Source organism: Chiloscyllium plagiosum, chromosome 27 (assembly GCF_004010195.1).
Source record: "Chiloscyllium plagiosum isolate BGI_BamShark_2017 chromosome 27, ASM401019v2, whole genome shotgun sequence".
Classification (NCBI taxonomy): domain Eukaryota; kingdom Metazoa; phylum Chordata; class Chondrichthyes; order Orectolobiformes; family Hemiscylliidae; genus Chiloscyllium; species Chiloscyllium plagiosum.
The window spans coordinates 6,221,825-6,240,589 of record NC_057736.1 but is presented as its reverse complement, the minus strand read 5'-3'; the positions used below and the strand labels follow the sequence as shown (position 1 = coordinate 6,240,589).

General features: G+C 42.0%; 1 protein-coding gene across 3 annotated transcripts in view; it reads right to left on the bottom strand.

Annotated features, from left to right (window-relative positions):
• Positions 1-18,765, bottom strand: part of nkain1 (sodium/potassium transporting ATPase interacting 1) — a 550,449-nt gene that overhangs the window by 205,494 nt on the left and 326,190 nt on the right. For all 3 annotated transcript variants that reach the window (XM_043717291.1, XM_043717290.1, XM_043717292.1), the window contains exon 2: positions 10,185-10,322. In XM_043717291.1, coding sequence (XP_043573226.1) covers positions 10,185-10,322 — 138 coding nt within the window. The remainder of the gene's footprint in view (positions 1-10,184; positions 10,323-18,765) is intronic.

Below are 18,765 nucleotides of genomic sequence, written 5' to 3'. Positions count from 1 at the left end.
GATGGGCAGGGTGTAGAATGGACAGTGAAAATAATGGGAAGGGTGTAGATTGGACAGTGACTATAATGGGCAGTGACTATAATGGGAAGGGTGTAGAATGGACAGTGACTATGATGGTCAGGGCGTGGAATGGAAAGTGACTATAATGGGCAGGGTGTAGAATGGACAGTGACTATAATAGGTAGGGTGGAGAATGGACAGTGACTATAATGGGCAGGGTGTAGAATGGACAGTGACTATAATGGGCAGGGTGTAGAATTGACAGTGACTATAATGGGCTGTGTGCAGAATGGACAATGGCTATAATGGGCTGTGTGTAGAATGGACAGTGACTGTAATGGGCTGTGTGTAGAATGGACAGTGACTATAATGGTTTGGGCGTGAAATGGATAGTGACTATAATGGGCAGAGTGGAGCATGGACAGTGATTATAATGGGCAAGGTGTAGAATGGACAGTGACTATAATGGGCAGGGTGTAGAATGGACAGTGACTATAATGGGCAGGGTGTAGAATGGACAGTGCCTATAATGGGCAAGGTGTAGAATGAACAGTGACTATAATGGGCAGGGTGTAGAACGGACAGTGACTGTAATGGACAGGGTGGAGAATGGACAGTGACTATAATGGGCAAGGTGTAGAATTGACAGTGACTATAATGGGCTGTGTGCAGAATGGACAATGACTATAATGGGCTGTGTGCAGAATGGACAATGACTATAATGGGCAGGGTGTAGAATGGACAGTGACTGTAATTTAGAAAGTGAGGACTGCAGATGCTGGAGATCTGAGCTGAAAATGTGTTGCTGGAAAAGAACAGCAGGTCAGGCAGCATCCAAGCACAGTGACTGTAATAGGCTGTGTGTAGAATGGACAGTGACTATAATGGTTAGGGCGTGAAATGGATAGTGACTATAATGGGCAGAGTGGAGCATGGGCAGTCATTATAATGGGCAAGGTGTAGAATGGACAGTGACTATAATGGGCAGGGTGTAGAATGGACAGTGATTATAATGGGCAGGGTGTAGAATGGACAGTGCCTATAATGGGCAGGGTGTAGAATGGACAGTGGCTATGATGGGCAGGGTGGAGCATGGACAGTGACTATAATGGGCAGGGTGTAGAATGGACAGTGACTATAATGGGCAGGGTGTAGAATGGACAGTGCCTATAATGGGCAGGGTGTAAATGGACAGTGACTATAATGGGCTGTGTGGAGAATGAACAGTGACTATAATGGGCTGTGTGAAGAATTGACAGTGACTATAATGGGCTGTGTGCTGAATGGACAATGACTATAATGGGCAGGGTGTAGAATGGACAGTGACTGTAATGGAGAAAGTGAGGACTGCAGATGCTGGAGATCTGAGCTGAAAATGTGTTGCTGGAAAAGAACAGCAGGTCAAGCAGCATCCAAGCACAGTGACTGTAATAGGCTGTGTGTAGAATGGACAGTGACTATAATGGTCAGGGCGTGGAATGGAAAGTGACTATAATGGGCAGGGTGTAGAATGGACAGTGACTATAATGGGCAGGGTGTTGAATGGACAGTGACTGTAATGGGCTGTGTGGAGAATGGACAGTGACGATAATGGGAATGGTGTAGAATGGACAGTGACTATAATGGGCAGGATGGAGAATGGACAGTGCCCATAATGGGTAGGGTGTAGAATTGACAGTGTCTATAATGGGCAGTATGAAGAATAGACAGTGCTTATAATGAGCAGGGTGTAGAATGGACAGTGACTATAGTGGGCAGGGTAGAGAATGGACAGTGACTATAATGGGCAGGATGTAGAATGGATAGTGACTATAATGGGTAGGGTGTATAATTGACAGTGTCTATAATGGGCAGTATGAAGAATAGACAGTGCTTATAATGAGCAGGGTGTAGAATGGACAGTGACTATAGTGGGCAGGGTAGAGAATGGACAGTGACTATAATAGGCTGTGTGTAGAATGGTCAGTGATTGTAATGGGCAAGGTATAGAATGGACTGTGACTATAATGGGCAGTGTGGAGAATGGACAGTGCCTATAATGAGCCGGGTGTAGAATGGACAGTTTCTAAAGTGGGCAAGGTGTAGAATGGGCAGTGCCTGTAATGGGCAGTATGTAGAATGGTCAGTGCCTATAATAGGCAGTTTGCAAATGGGCAGTGACTGTAATGGGCAGGGTGTAGAATGGACAGTGACTATATTGGGCAGAGTGTAGAATGGACAGTGACTGTAATGGGCAGGGTGTAAAATGGACAGTGACTATAATGGGCTGTGTGGAGAATGGGCAGTGACGATACTGGGCAGTTTGTAAATGGACAGTGCCTATAATGGGCAGGGTGTAGAATGGACAGTGCCTATAATGAGCAGGGTGGAGAATGGACATTGCCCATAATGGGCAGGGTGGAGAATGGACATTGCCTATAATGGGCAGGGTGTAGAATGGACAGTGACTATAATGGGCAGTTTGTAAATGGATGTTCAATCTGACACTGGCAGCATTTCACCCTTTCGCCTGTTCTAAGCCTCTCCTATTAAATACACGAAGCACACGGCAAGTTGGCTGCTTTCTGGGACAGGAAGAAACAAGTGAAGTTTACATTCTGACATACAACTCGTCTGCGAAGGTGTGATGGTCACAACAGTCTTCTCTATTCTTAGTTTATTTTTAGAAGCTTTTCGATTGACCTTGAACAAGTGTTTGATTGTGTTCAAGCCAGCAGAGTTTTCTCATCATCAGCAGCCAAGGCTGCAGTGACATTTCTAAGGAAGTAAACACAGGGTTCTATTCAGAAGAATAAGGCAGCAGGCTTCTGAGTGCATTAAAGATATCCTTTGAATAGATTGACTCAATATCTGACCCCAGTGTTATTTAAAAGGCAGAACTAGGAGCAATGGCATTCATCCACTTGGCATAAGCCTCAACAATAACTTAATTTTCTTACGCTTGTACATTTTAACAATTCTGAACTCAATTTCCACCTTTTATTTTTATTCATTTAAATTTTATTTTTGCCCCAGTCATTGTTGTGTCTATCCTGCACAATCCTGAGAGGGTCGATCTTGGCTCTGAATGAATTGATTGACAACCAGTTCTGCGTTTCTCCTCATTTTTGGGATGACTGGTTTTACTCCATCGCCCAAACTCAAACCTTGGTGTGTGTGTGATGCCAAAGGAATAAATTAGATTCCCTACAGTGTGGAAGCAGGCCCTTTGGTACAACCAATCCTCTGAAGGGTGACCCACTTCCCTCTGACTAATTGACCTAACACCATGGGCATGACCAAGCCATCTGACCTGCACATCTTTGGATTGGGGGAGGAAACCAGAGCAAGCCCACACAGATATAGGGAGAATGTCAAACTGTACACAGACAGTCATCCGAGGCTGGAATTGAACCTGGGACCCTGCTGCTATGAGGCAGCAGAGCTAACCACTGGGCCACTGTGGCACCTGAATAGCTTTAGTGCACTAGTTGCATCAGCAAATGATTAATTTGAAAGTATCTCCTATCCAATTTTCCCAAGGGCCAGTAAATGAGCAGAGCCACTGAAAAGTACAGATTCAATAACATGATGTTTTCAGTCACCGTTATTGATGATAAATTACAAAAAGTCTTGATGAAATAAAATCAAGAACATCCTATTGAACAAAAATATGATTCAATAACATTCCTCCAAAATACTACAGAGAAATGAAAGACTTGCCATTATAACAGCTCCTTTAAGTCCCATTATATAGTTCAAAGCCCTTGATATCTATTGAGATAATTTTGTAGCCTAGCCAAATTTTCAACACAAGAATTGTGGCAGTCAATTTGTGTACAGAAAGAGCCCAAAACTGAAACGCGATACTGATTGAGTCATCTGTTTTTTGTGTAAGTGATTGAGGGATAAATATTGAGCAGGACACCAGGGGTAATTCCACTCCTACAAAATATTGCATTGGACTTTTTTACATCCATCTCATGGGGCGACAGGATCTCCGTTTAATACCTTTTTCAAAAAAGGTTACAATTCTGACAGTCTCAATACTGCACTGTCATGTCAACCTTTGATTTTTGTGCTTAAGACCTAAAATGGGACGACAACCCAGAACCTCTTAATTACAGAACCATGTTGCTACCAATTGAGCCACAGCTGAGACTGAGCAACCTGCTCATCTCAATTCTGCCATCCACTTAACAGATCATTATTGGAGTTAAGCTGTTATCAATTTCTCCACTGTTGCTGGGGCTTACTGAGCCACTCATTGACTCTTGCATGTAGATAGCCATCTCTAGAATTCAAGCCTCTGTTACTGCTGTGGTTCAGCACTGTTATTATATTAAAGGACTGAAAGAACAGCGGATCCTGGGAATCAGAAACAAAAGTAGAACTTAAGAAGAAGGGTCACTGGACCCATAACGTTAACGCTACTTTCTCTCCACAGATGTTGCCAGACTTGCTGAGTTTTTCTCGCAATTCCTGTTTTTGTTACTGTTATTAGGTTACTCATATTTTTTTTTATTGAGGCTTACACTGTTTGCAAGTTCTTATCCTTCTCTCAATGGACTCTATATTGAAGAATAGAATATATGTACAAGTTGGTTTCTTCCCAAGAATAAGGCAATACAAACTACAGGATCAATTAAAACTCTCAGCAGGTCAAGCTCTCTCTGTGGAAAGGGGTCAATAGAGTGATTAGTCAGAGCCTTTTTTTACCAGGACAGAAATGGCTATCATGTGAGGGCATAATTTTAAGGTGATTGGAGGAAGGTTGAGGGGAGATGTAGGAGGTAGGTTCTTTACACAGAGAGTGGTGGGTGTGTGTGGAATGCACTGCCAGCAGTGGTAGTAGAGTCAGAGACATTAAGGGCATTTAAGCGACTCTTGGATAGGCACATGGATGATAGTAAAATGAAGAGTATGCAGAGTAGTTTGATCTTAAAGTAGGATAGAAAGCCAGCACAACTTCGAGGGCCAAAGGGCCTGTACTGTTCTATGAAATCTGAGGCTTGGATTTTGTGCTGGCAATGACAATAGGTTCAGAATCAAGGGTTATGGAGAAAAGGCAGAAAACTGGAGTTGAGGATTATCAAATCACCTGTGATCTCATCGTACAGCAGAGCAGACTCGATGGGCTGAATGGCCTTTTTCTGCTCCAACATCAATGGAGTCCATACATGCACAGAATGACATGGAAATCCAGAAGCTGTTGATAGTGAGTTTACTCTCCTCCCTGGGTGTACTGCTAACTCCTTTGCAATCAGCAGCTGGTGAGAATATTCTATTCTACACTATTATTCTTCATGTAAGAACCCTTAAGAACATGTAAGAACATCTTAGTATATCAAGTGTAATGTAATTGACATCCAAATGAATCACTAATTTCAGAATGATTGGTCCTGATAAACTAATTCCATATCTGTGAAATGCCAAATTCCACAATAATAAGTTCTATATATGTTTAAAAACAATTCTTGTGTTAATATAATTATTGAGCTTTATTTCAGTTTTCAGGATGTCTGTCTGTGTTGGTGTAAGTGGAAGATTGCCGTCATGCAATAACCTGCATCTTGTTTAAGACAGGAGACTCTTCTTATGAGACTATCTAATCATTTCCCTCTACCACGTCAGCAAAAGAAGACACTGTACACTTTGCCAGAAATAGGGATGGTGGCAGTTCTCCATTCTGATAGTAGTTGGCATCGCATGCTCACATTATATTAAATGTAATAGAATCCCTACAGTGTGGAGGCAGGCATCCAGCCCACATTGACCCTCTGAACAGAATCCCACCCCATCCCTGTAATGCTGTATTTTCCATGGTTATTCTACCTAGCCTGTACGTCCCTTGACACTATGGGTAATTCAGCATGGCCAATCCACCTAACTTGCACAGGGGGTGAAAACCAGAGCAAACGCCACACAGACAACGCGCAAACTCCACACAGACAGTCACCCGAGGCTGGGATTGAACCCAGGTCCCTAGTACAGTGAGGTAGCAGTGCTAACCATTGAGCCACCATGCCACTCTGAAGTAGTGCTCTGAAATGGTCGAGTAAAGTTCTCAGATCAAGGGCAATTAGGGACAGAAAATGAATGTTGGCCTTGCCACCAAACCCACATCCCATGGAATAATTCATATTGAAAAGTTACTGGGTAAGGATACTACTATTGCCTACCCATTTACTGACATTACTGCTGCCGAATGCCAGGTGATCCCCTGACTTGGCCCCCGGTTTCGGTTGTCACTGGGAGAGGGAAAACCTACGAAACTGAAATCACTAAAACCCTTGGAGCAGCTTCCTTCAAGAATATGATGAGAATGTATAAAATCAGAGTCAGAGTTAACATTGAAGTAGGATAATTTTTTTGTCACTGACTTGAAACATTCACTTGGTTTCTCCCCCATGCAATCTGATCTTCCAAGGGTGCTGAGTAGTTCTGGCAATTTCTGTTTTTATTTGAGATTGTCAGTGATATTGCTTTTGCTTCAAAGGACTGCTTGTTCCACTAGAATTGAAACTATACAGTTAATTACAGTCTTTTCAACTGCTCCATTGCCCAGTAAGATGCCCTTCATTTCTTTGCTTTGATAGTAAGAACCATAGAGACAGCAATATTAAATCCCAGCATTATCCCATAGGCAGGTGGCCTGAAAACAGCCACATTAAACAGCGAGTATCCGGTGGGTCACTGCTGAAGGTGCTGAGTGTAATGTATCCCTGAGGCACTATACAGCTATTCAGTCCTCCAATGCAGAGCCCTTGGGGGCAGTATCTGAGCACATGGACTTCCATTTCAAAGCAAACCTTTTAAGACTTTTCAAATACACTGGTTTATATTCTAACAAAATAAGGTTCTGGCACCAACAAATAGTTGGCAGCTCTGTTAAATTAGCAATTTAGTTAAAGGATCCACTTCAGTATGGAGATATTTCATACAGTAACTTGCAGAAAAGCCAACTCTGAATGAATGAAAAATACACACTGGTATTTATACACTTAGATTTGCTGCATTGGATTGGGAAAACAAACGGGCCTTGCTCTGTGCAGAATTCACATCGAACAGTGAGTGACTTCCTGAGATGCTTGTTACCACGGTGATGACCCGAACAAACCATATTAGCAAGTCGAACACTCAAGAGCTGTTGAACTTTAATGCAAGAGTGCATTAACATCATGCTGGCGTTTTTACGTTCTTACCCCAACCTCGACTATTTTTTCTGGTTTTCTTTCATGCTGGTGTTTTTAATTTATTGGCACAGGAAACTTCCTAAATCTCTCACACAAACACAGAAATTGCTGGAGAAACTCAGTGGGTTTCGAAATTTTAACTGGGAAATCATCCTGGGAATACATCCAAGGAAATTATTTGGAGGGAACTGAGAAATAAGAAAGGGTTGCTCACCTGATTGGGATTGTATTATAGACCCCCTAATAGTCAGAGGGAAATTGAGAAACAAATTTGTAAGGAGATTTCAGCGATCTGTAAGAATAATAGGGTGGTTATGATAGGGGATTTTAACTTTCCAAACATAGACTGGAACTGCCATTGTGTTAAAGGTTTAGATGGACAGGAATTTGTTAAGTGTGTACAAGAAAATGTTCTGATTCAGTATGTGGATGTACCTACTAGCGAAGGTGCAAAATGTGACCTATTCTTGGGAAATAAGGCAGGGCAGGTGACTTAGGTGTCAGTGGGGGAGCACTTTGGGGCCAGCGACCATAATTCTATTTGTTTTAAAATAGTGATGGAAAAGGATAGATCAAATCTTACAACTGAGTTTCTAAATTAGAGGAGGGCCAATTTTGACGGTATTAGTCAAGAACTTTGAAAAGCTGATTGGGAGCAGATGTTTGCAGTTAAAGAGATGGCTGGAAAATGGGAAGCCTTCAGAAGTGAGATAGCGAGAATTCAGAGAAAGTATATTCCTGTTAGGGTGAAAGGAAAGGCTGGTAGGTGTAGGGAATGCGAGATGACTAGAGAAATTGAGGGTTTGGTTAAGAAAAAGAAGGAAGCATATATGAGGTATGGACAGGAGAGATCAAGTGAATCCTTAGAAGAGTATAAAGGCAGTAGGAGTATACGTAAGAGGGAAATCAGGAGGGCAAAAAGGGGACATGAGATAGCTTTGGCAAATAAGGTTAAGGAGAATCCAAAGCATTTTTGTAAATACATTAAGGACAAAAGGGTTACTAGGGAGAGAATAAGGCCCCTCAAAGATCAGCAAGGCAGCCTTTGTGTGGAGCCGCAGGAGATGGGGGAGATGCTAAACGAGTATTTTGCATCAGTGTTTACTGTAGAGAAGCACATGGAAAACATAGAATGTAGCGATATAGATGGTGCATCTTGAAAAAGGTCCATATTACAGAGTGCTGGATGTCTTGAAACTCATACAAGTAGATAAATCCCCAGGACCTGATCAGGGGTACCCTAGAACTATGTGGGATGCTAGAGGAGTGATTGCTGGGTCTCTTGCTGAGATATTTGAATCATCGATAGTCACAGGTGAGGTGCCAGAAAACTGGAGGTTGGCTAACGTGGTGCCACGGTTTAAGAAAGGTGGTAAGGACAAGCTAGGGAACTATAGACCGGTCAGCCTGATGTCGGTGGTGGGCAAGTTGTTGGAGGGAATCCTGAGGGACAGGATGTACATGTATGTATTTGGAAAGGCAAGGACTGATTAGGGATAGTCAGCATGGTTTTGTGCGTGGGAAATCATGTGTCACAAACTTGATTGAGTTTTTTGAAGAAGTAATAAAGTCACAAACTTGATTGAGTTTTTTGAAGAAGTAATAAAGAGGATTGATGAGGGCAGAGTGGTGGACGTAATCTATATGGAATTCAGCAAGGCATTCAACAAGGTTCCCCGTGGGAAACTGGTTAGCAAGGTTAGAGTTCATGGAATACAGGGAGAACTAGCTATTTGGATACAGAACTGGAATACAGGGAGAACTAGCTATTTGGATACAGAACTGGCTTGAAGGTAGAAGAGGATGGTGGTGGAGGGTTGTTTTTCAGACTGGAGGCCTGTGACCAGCGGAGTGTCACAAGGATCGGTGCTGGGTCCACTACTTTTTGTCATTTATATAAATGATTTGGATGTGAACATAGGAGGTAAAGCTAGTATTTTTGCAGATGACACCAAAATTGGAGGTGTAGTGGAGTGAAAAAGATTACCTCAGATTACAACAGGATCTGGACCAGATGGGCAAATTGGCTGAGAAGTGGCAGATGGAGTTTAATTTAGATAAATGTGAGGTGCTGCATTTTGGAAAGGCAGATCAGAGCAAGACTTATACACTTAATGGGGAGTGTGGCTGAACAAAGAGACCTTGGAGTGCAGGTTCATAGCTCCTTGAAAGTGGAGTCGCAGGTAGATAGGATAGTGAAGAAGGCGTTTGGTATGCTTTCCTTTATTGGTCAGAGTATTGAGTACAGGAGTTGGAAGGTCATGCTGCAGCTATGCAGGACATTAGTTAGGCCACTGTTGGAATATTGTATGCAATTCTGGTCTCCTTCCTATCGGAAGGATATTGTGAAACTTGAAAGGGTTCATAAAAGATTTACAAAGATGTTGCCGGGCTTGGAGGATTTAAGCTAAACAGAGAGATTAATAGGCTGGGCTGTTTTTCCTGGAGCATCGGAGGCTGAGGGGTAACCTTATAGAGATTTATAAAATCATGAGGGGCATGGATAGGATAAATAGACAAAATCTTTTCCCTGGGGTCGGGGAGTCCAGAACTAGAGGGCAAAGGTTTAGGGTGAGAGGGGAAAGATATAAAAGGGACCTAAGGGGCAACTATTTCATGCAGAGGGTAGTACGTGTTTGGAATGAGCTGTCAGAGGAAGTAGTGGGGTCTAGATTAGAGTGGTGCCCTTCATCTTTGCCTGAAACGTCAGTTTTCCTGCTCCTTGGTTGCTGCCTGACCTGCTGTGCTTTTCCAGCACCACTCTAATCTAGACTCTGGTTTCCAGCATCTGCAGTCCTTGTTTTTACCTGGAGGAAGTGAAGAGGGCTGGTACAATTGCAGCATTTAAAAGGCACCTGGATGGGTATATGAATAGGAAGGGTTTGGAGGGATATGGGCTGGGTGCTGGCAGGTGGGACTAGATTGGGTTGGGGTTGGACCGAAAGGTCTGTTTCCGTGCTGCACATTTCTATGACTCTATAACAGTTACAAGCCAAATGACGCACTTACCATAACTAAGTATTTGGGTCTGTATTGGATGGTTCCAAAGATACCCAGGATGATTGCCATAATGTACAAAAAGTTGGCCAGGATAGGAACCCATTGATAGCCCAGGAAATCAAAGATCTGTCTCTCCAAAGTAGCTGCCTGAAAAATAATGGAAATGCATGTTTCAGATAATACACGACATTACAGAATCAACGTAAAGCAAGTTACAACAATAACACACTGTGTGTCGCAGTTCTGCCCTCCTGTATGTCTGTTAGCAATAATATGCTCTGGAAACACAGCTCTCAGAATGAAAAGGGAAGGAAATCATCTGAGTAACTTCCCTCTTTCCTTTCCCTCTAATATTCCAAGTACATGGCTTCCTTTGGGGTTTGAACCAGTCAGATCAGACATGCCAGGATAGGAATTTAACTTGTATCACCCTCTGACACAACGTCGTCATTAGAACTGCTCCATGATTCATTCTGTGGCCAAAGAAAATTCACACAGTTCAAAGTAAAACAGCGCAGCAATGTTACACTCAGAGCTTCGATTTAAAATCAATCTGATCTGCAAGAGCCCATTATTAACCCCTTGTATCCTAGTCTCTGGCATTCACCCAAGGTGTTACCCACCAACTGCTGGTGACTTCTGTTCTGGATCACATCCCTCATCCATCCAACCTGGTTTACTCTGTATTGTGAACTCCTCTCAATATAACAACAATGACAGACTTCTGAGATTCCAGTGCCCGATGTGGTTAAATGTCTTCCCCTTTCCAGCTCACTTGTCTTCAAAAATGTTCTCAAATCTGACTTTTTGAACACAGACTCAAAATCATTTCTATAATTCTTGTATATAGACGCATGTGAGGAAGAATTTGGTGTATTTTCAAATCCAACTCTGCCAGCAAGGTCTCGTCCACTGGAACTGAGATGGCTTGGGTAAGCTCACTGTCACTAATTCATCTAATTGCTCTCACTGTAAGTTACAAATACTGGGTGGCAAGAATGCCCATGCACAAAGTTTTTGGCAGAAGAGAAACTCAGTCTTCATAAAACAGAAGAGGTTTATGGCATATTACTTAATAGCTAGTTACACGAAAGACTTGTCAGATCACAGGCTGCACTGAAGAATAAGTACTATGTCGCAACATGGACTAGAACTGAACTGCTCACTGCAAACACACATTTGTAACACTAGTTAGCTCCTCTCAGGAACAGTGCTTTATACAGGTAGTTCTGCTATTATGTGATCGTTGCATTCTTGTGCGAACCCACGCTACACAAAAATTGCATAATAAAAAAGCGCTTAAAGTGTTGGTGATGCAATTGCATTTTAGAAACAGTGTCCTGTATTTGTCAATCACATAACAGCCAATTTGCATTGGCGAAACGCGCGTTGCAGCAGAACAAGCTGTATCCTGATGGGCGGAGCTTATTCATGATGTCAGTTACGAACTGTCTGATACAATGGGAATGAGGTTGCATCACATAACCCTCATTCGAAATACCAAGAGATATTTAGACTCAGCTGGGCTCATCACATGGAAATTCTCTGTGGTCACATGCTCCGGCTGGCACAACCTGATCTTTCTACTTTTTCATGAACACAGTTCTTTGCTCGTAAATATTTCCTTGCAACAAACAGAGAAACATAGAACATAGGAGCAGGAACGGGTCATTCGAGCATGGTCTACCACTCAATATGATCATGGCCGATCATCCAAGTCAATTGTCTGCTCTTGCTTTTCTCCTTTGAAAGCTTTTAGCTGCAATGTTATATTCAACTCCCTTTTGAAATCATAAAATCCTTTGGCCATGAAGGCTCTCTGCAGTAGTGAATTCCACAGGCTCACCCCAAATACAGAACTCATCCGCATCACTGCATGAGAGAATGAGAAATTGGCAGGATTGCTCATACAAGGTCAGTTAGCTCAGTTGGCTGGATGCTCAGTTTATGATGCAACATAAAGTCAACAGCGTGAGCTCAGTTCCCACACCAGCTAAGATTACCATGATGGACGCTGCTTCTCAACCTCTTCCCTCACCTGTGACCCTCAGTTATCTATTTCTCATGGGACAGTACCCTCTGGTCTGATAAGACAATGGAAACCTTACCTTTATTCCTGTAAAATAATTACAGCATCACTGTTGTGCTATTCTGTAGGGCAGTATTGCTTCTCTGACTATTGCTAATTCCAAAGGTTCCATCACCATCAACTAATCCAACAGGAAAATACAAATTGTAGTGATAGCTATCATATTCAGAAATATTACAATAATGCACTCTGTAATATATTCTAAACTGGTAACACATCTCAAGGTTCAGATGACCTTGGGAAACAGTTGCAGCTTTAGTTATGCTGTTTCTCAATGCCATTTCAATCCTTAGCATGCTAATGGCCTTCTTATTGACTCTGCCATCTGTATTCATTCATCTCTCGTTGTCTCAACTTAGTAGACTATTCCTTTCATCCTCAACATTGTTGAAATATGATTACTTAAGGATGTTTCATAACAGCTATTTTGGATCTTGATTATTTGCATGGTAAAATACTTCAAAGTTATTGCTCAGTACAAGAGAAGCCTCTTAGCGGGAACATGCACTTGGCACTGTGCAAGGATCTCTGGCAGACAATTCAGCAGACACTGTGGAAGCAAGTAAACAGAGATGAGGGGACGTTCCTCAGCTTTGAAATGCCCATTAGCTGAGGTCTCAGTGGAAAGGTCTCCAGTCTTCTTTCTTCACGAGTCAAAATGTTTAAGTAAATGGCCAAATGGTATTAAATTCATAATAGCAGCTGCTGATAGCTTTACAAAAAAAAACTGAATGAGTCCATTGACTTTGGGAATACTTGTGCTGCTTGTAGTGTAACTTGTCCTCATTAACAGGAGTTGAAATGTCCATTCCTGAATGAACACAGATTGATTTGCTGCACCTGTTTTCAGGGGTTGAGCCTTCAGTGAATAACATCGACTGGCCTTGCAACAAGGACGAGATGCAGCCATGAAGTAGAAATGTAGCCCTTCTAAACTGTAATGAGCCTTGGGAAATAGAACATGATATACACACCTCATTGAGTTAAAAGCAACTCATTGAGCCATTTGGAGTCTTGTTTTTCACATGGTAACAAATCCTCTCAGCTGTTTGGTGCATATTGGCAATAAATCTGCACTGAATCAATAAAATAGCAACAACTTAAAATATTACTAGCACGACATCGCTTGAAACATTAATTATTTATCCTCCATATGCAAAGGACTCAAGGCCCATTTGTTCCTCCTCCTGACACTTGTTCCCCAGAGTTTTGAGCAGTTTACAGGTACCTGGGTAATGATTGAGTACAATGGCTCTCAGAGGATTCCTGCGGGTTCTCTTCCTTCTTAGTTCCTGTGTAGATCAAGACAGGGTCAGGGAATTTAATTGTGTTCTATTCTGGGCATCCATCATGCACTACATGTCAAGAAATTACATTGAATTCTGCACCACAGAAACAGGTGACGTGGGAATACAACAGATGAGCCTTCTTGCACTCATTCCCTGCATTTTCACTTTCTATTCCTTTCCCCCTTCTGACATCTAGTGGCTCATGGGGCAGACTAATACATATGCTCACATTGTCCCCCCAGCTCAGCTTTCCTGGAATGATTTAGCAGCCTGTCACACTGATGACTACCATTCTGTGGTGAATACACTGATCAGGACACTCTTCCACTCTTACCGTCCACCACTGGGCACATTGGAAAGATTTGTGCTTTGAACCTTCTCTGGCCCTCAGGTCATGGAGTGGGACCTTCTGGCTGGGAGGATATCTACTGCATGACCTCCCCCGTGACTTAGCCAGCCTTCTCTGAAATGTATCTGAGTTATTCATGTCCACAAAGACTCAGAAATTAGGAATATAAGCCACAAATAAAAGTGAATGTTCCATACATCAGGCCTGTCAAGTTAGCCAGGAGAACACAAAAATGACAGATGTAAGATGAATCAAGAAAATGGAATCAGTTCAGTTGTTGATTGGACTTTATTGTCAAAGCTAAGAATAAATGTAAAAAGATAAATTAATGGCATGTTTTGTCTTTCTTTGAGGTAACTGAGCTAAAAACAGAGTCATTTTTATTGTCCTTTGCTCTGAATCTTTTTCTCTGTCTGAATCTTCACATGGGTAAGTGGCCACAGCAGGATTCAATGCTTTACATTTAATGTCACATAGACTTTGTGTCTTGTTGGTATCAGCTTATACATTCTACAGACAAAGAATTAGGAAGCCATTTGGCCCAACTGGTTTCTACCAGCATTAATACTTCACAAACCTCCTCATCAACCTTTCCTTCAATTTCTTTTTCAAACAGGTACTTATTTAGCTTTACTTTAAATACACCTACACTGTTGGTTTTAGCTACTCTGTGACTGGGTCCAGTGATCCTTCCTCAGAACAGGTCATAGTGACTTTGGCAGCCAATGTCATGGTGTTGTGACTAGTGCTGAGACCTGCAAGGTTGTTGGTGTTAGAGTTATCTGTGATCATCTGTTTGGAAACTCACAGTCTTCTGCAGACATCACCCTCACAGTGCCAGAGACCCGGGTTCAATTTCTGCCTCAGGCGACTGACTGTGTGGAGTTTGCACATTCTCCCCGTGTCTGCGTGGGTTTCCTCCGGGTTCTCCGGTTTCCTCCCACAGTCCAAAAATGTGCAGGTCAGGTGAATTGGTCATACTAAATGCCCGTAGTGATTGGAGAAGGGGTAAATGTAGGGGACTGGTTCTGGGTGGGTGCGCTCCGGCGGGTCCGTGTGGACTTGTTGGGCCGAAGGGCCTGTTTCCACACTGTAAGTAATCTAATCTAATCTAATCAGCTCTTGATCATCCTCAGGTATCTCCACCTTTGGTGATCGATTCTGTGAAGAGTGTTTTATTGCATCAACAAGAACTTGTCCTTTTTCTGAGGAAGGTTCACTGGACCCAAAACACTAACTCTGATTTCTCTCCACAGATGCTACCAGACCTGCTGAGATTCTCCAGCAATTTCTGTTTTTGTCTCAGATTTCCAGCACCCGCAGTTCTTTCATTTTTTATCCACTATCTTTGAAATCCATTCCTTGACTGAGGTTTTGTGTCTACACTGCTGAGATTTCAACTCGCTGACAAGTTTATCGATTCTGATTTAAGATGCTACCCTTGTCTCAAAAATCTTTCTTACACTAAAATCCACTGATTATGAAGTGTTCTGTAATTAATAACAATTATTATCATTAACTACTAAGCCATATTCCTGGTCTACTCAGGAAATGTACACAACATTGTTAGCAGCAAGTGGAGCATCATTTGCAAGGAGGGTCATTGATTAATAATGTATCATTTGCTGCTTAAAATTCACAGAAATAACTCTGGGTGCAGAACACAGGACTGCATGCCTGTAAAAGCTGTTTGATGTCCATGAGCTAAATCCTGGAATCAGTTGTGTTTTGATGAGTCCTTGCCACTATTCATGATGTAAGAGGACAATCATAATATCAGTAATTGGAAGCACAAATTCCGAAATTTGGTGATCACACCAATGTGGAGCTTCTGCTTAATACTGAGGAAGATGTAATATGTTGCATGCTATAGAGACATGGGCAGCAAGCAGACAGATTACTGATAATCGGAATATGTTTGTGATGTGGTCACATAGCAGGAATTTTACATTTCTGACACAGACAGAAAGTGATGGAAGTAGCTGGAGACAAAATGGGATTTAGTGAGCAACATCAAAGAGCAAAAAGTGCAATTCTTTGCTGTATCATTGGAACAGATAATAAAGAGAGACAGATATCTCGCAGGAAGATTGACAGACATTGTCGGAAAGGGAAGCAGGGGTGAGAAAGGACAAGATGGGTAACTGGATAGCTCTAATTTCAAATCTAATGTTGTTCTTGCTTTTGTGCATCTCCTGTGCAGCCATAACCTTGTGTGCCTTGCTCTGTCTAAACACCCTATGATCTGTATGTCCTTGTTTGGTATGATCTGCCTGTACTGCTCACAAAACAAAGCTTTTTACTGTACTTAGGAAGATGTTTCAACAATAAATCAAATCAAAATTAAATCAAAGGATGGGTAAGCTCTAGCTGACTGGATCACAGTGTGTAAAGGCATTAGGGGAGCTCCCTGTCAGTCTACTCTAGTGATTGGAATGCGGTCAGCCTCAGAATATGAATTCCCTGATTGGGGCTGTTAATCTGGTCCAATCAGGGAGTCCTGGCTGACAGATATAAACAGGAGTGTCGTGGGCGGCACGGTGGCTAGCACTGCTGCCTCACAGCGCCAGAGACCCGGGTTCAATTCCCGCCTCAGGCGACTGACTGTGTGGAGTTTGCACATTCCCCCCGTGTCTGCGTGGGTTTCCTCCGGGTGCTCCAGTTTCCTCCCACAGTCCAATGATGTGCAGGGTCAGGTGAATTGGCCATGCTAAATTGCCCGTAGTGTTAGGTAAGGGGTAAATGTAGGGGTATGGGTGGGTTTCACTTCGGCGGTTCGGTGTGGACTTGTTGGGCTGAAGGGCCTGTTTCCACACTGTAATCTAATCTAATCTAAATCTAAATGATTCTGGATAGGAACAAAAGTAACAGGGTAGTTGTAGTGGGGAACTTTAACTTTAAAGGAAAGACAAAAAGAAAAGAAAAAAAAGGAGAGGAAAAGAAAAAAAAGAAAAAAATAAAAAAATTAAAAAAAATAAACAGGAGTGTCAGAGGTTCTGTCCTCTCTAGGAGCCTGCTCTGTGCTTGCTGGGTTGGTGTTGTGTACTCTGCCTGTGTAAATAACGGGATACCGCCCTCTGTGGAGTTATTTCACTACCTTCTGGGAAGGTAACATCATCACATGATCAAGTGAAGGAAAACCATGACTACCCGCATATAGCTATAAAATAGGTGACTAATAACTGTCTATGTAGACAATGAAAAATGGTGCCATTTGATTTTATAAAAAGAGGTAATTACTCCTTGGAAAATAAGAACTCTAATGGAGTAGATTAGCAAAGGGAGGATGGGTACATAAATCACAGAAAGGGGTGATGGGTGTTAATAAGGCCTTCAAATATGCACAAAACAACAAGGATCCTTTCTGGAGAATTAGAATACAAAAGCAGAAGAATCAGATTAAACTCACATAGAACATTGGTCAGAATATTTGTCTACTACATAGAGGGACTGGAGGAAAGGCAAAACAGTACTCCAAATACGACACTGGAACTGAGGATACTCCTCTTAGAAGGAGTTTTGAGAAGTTGAGGGATGTTATGATAGAAATATTGAAGGTAATGCAAGAGTTTGATAAGTTAGGTCGAAAGGTATTTCCTTGTGTGGAGGAGATCACAACTGAGGGACATAAATATAAGACAGTCATTAATGAATTGCAAAAGGGAATCCAGGAGAAATTGTTTGCTGAGAGAGTGATGAGAATGTAGAACTACTAGCACAAGGACTGGTTGAGATAAATAGCAAAGATACATTGAAGAGAAAGTTGGATAAATACATAAGAGGGAAAGAAATCAGAAGATAAGGTTAGGTGAAGGTCCATGTCGAGAACAAACACTGCCACAGACCAATTGGACCAAACATCTTGTTACAATAGCAAATGTTCCATGTAACCCTACATTAGTGTGTGAAATATATAACAACCCGTAAAATATTTGTGAGATTACACGTTAGGCACAAAACCCAGCTGTAGCTGCTGATCCATTTGAAGATGTGGTCAGTGGAAAACACTCAGAGAAGGACAATAAGAAGATAACAGCAGGTTTTACTTCCCTGACTGTGAGGAAAGGCTCAGAAAGCTTCATCAAAAGGGTTCAAGCTGCCAGAGGAAGTGGAGGAGGCTGGTACCATTACAACATTTAAAATCTGGATGGGTACATGAATAGGAAGGGTTTAGAGGGATATGGGCCAAGTGCTGGCAAATGGGACCAGATTAATTTAGAGTATCTGGTCAGATAGACGAGTTGGACTGAAGGGTCTCTATAACTCATCTTTTCCTTTTATTGTCTTGGGTCTTGCCAACCATTTTAATGTGTAATCAACCACTGAACAGTCAACCACAGAACTAAGGTCCCTTTCTTTAAAACGCTTTATGTTCTGCACGCTCTTGATCAATTGGCTGTTCTTTATCAGGTTGGTACATGAAAGGCTAAGTTCTATTTCTGTTTAGTTACTGAATTTCTCTGCATACTTGTACCTCTCCTCTGACATCTGCTATTTTTATATGGTGTCATATTACCTACTGAATTAGACACTCCATTTTAACACCTCTGCCTGAAATGCTATCTCTGCCACTTCTTTCCTGAAAATGTAAAACAGCAAAAATAAACAGGAAATGTGTGATATGTCATGTTTCTATGTGATCTAATTTAATTCCAAGCAAGTATCTTGCAGTTAATTAAGTGGTGCTAATGTTTTCCAACAAGCTTGGAGTTAAAAATGCAAAAGAAAGTCTGTCTTTTGGAATGCTGAAAAAATCTTAGTCACCAACAGGATCTAGATTATTGAGCCAGGGGCCAGACAGTCCATGATGTATTACATTAAACCATTGCAAGATATCTTATCCTAGTTTCCTCCTCCATAATG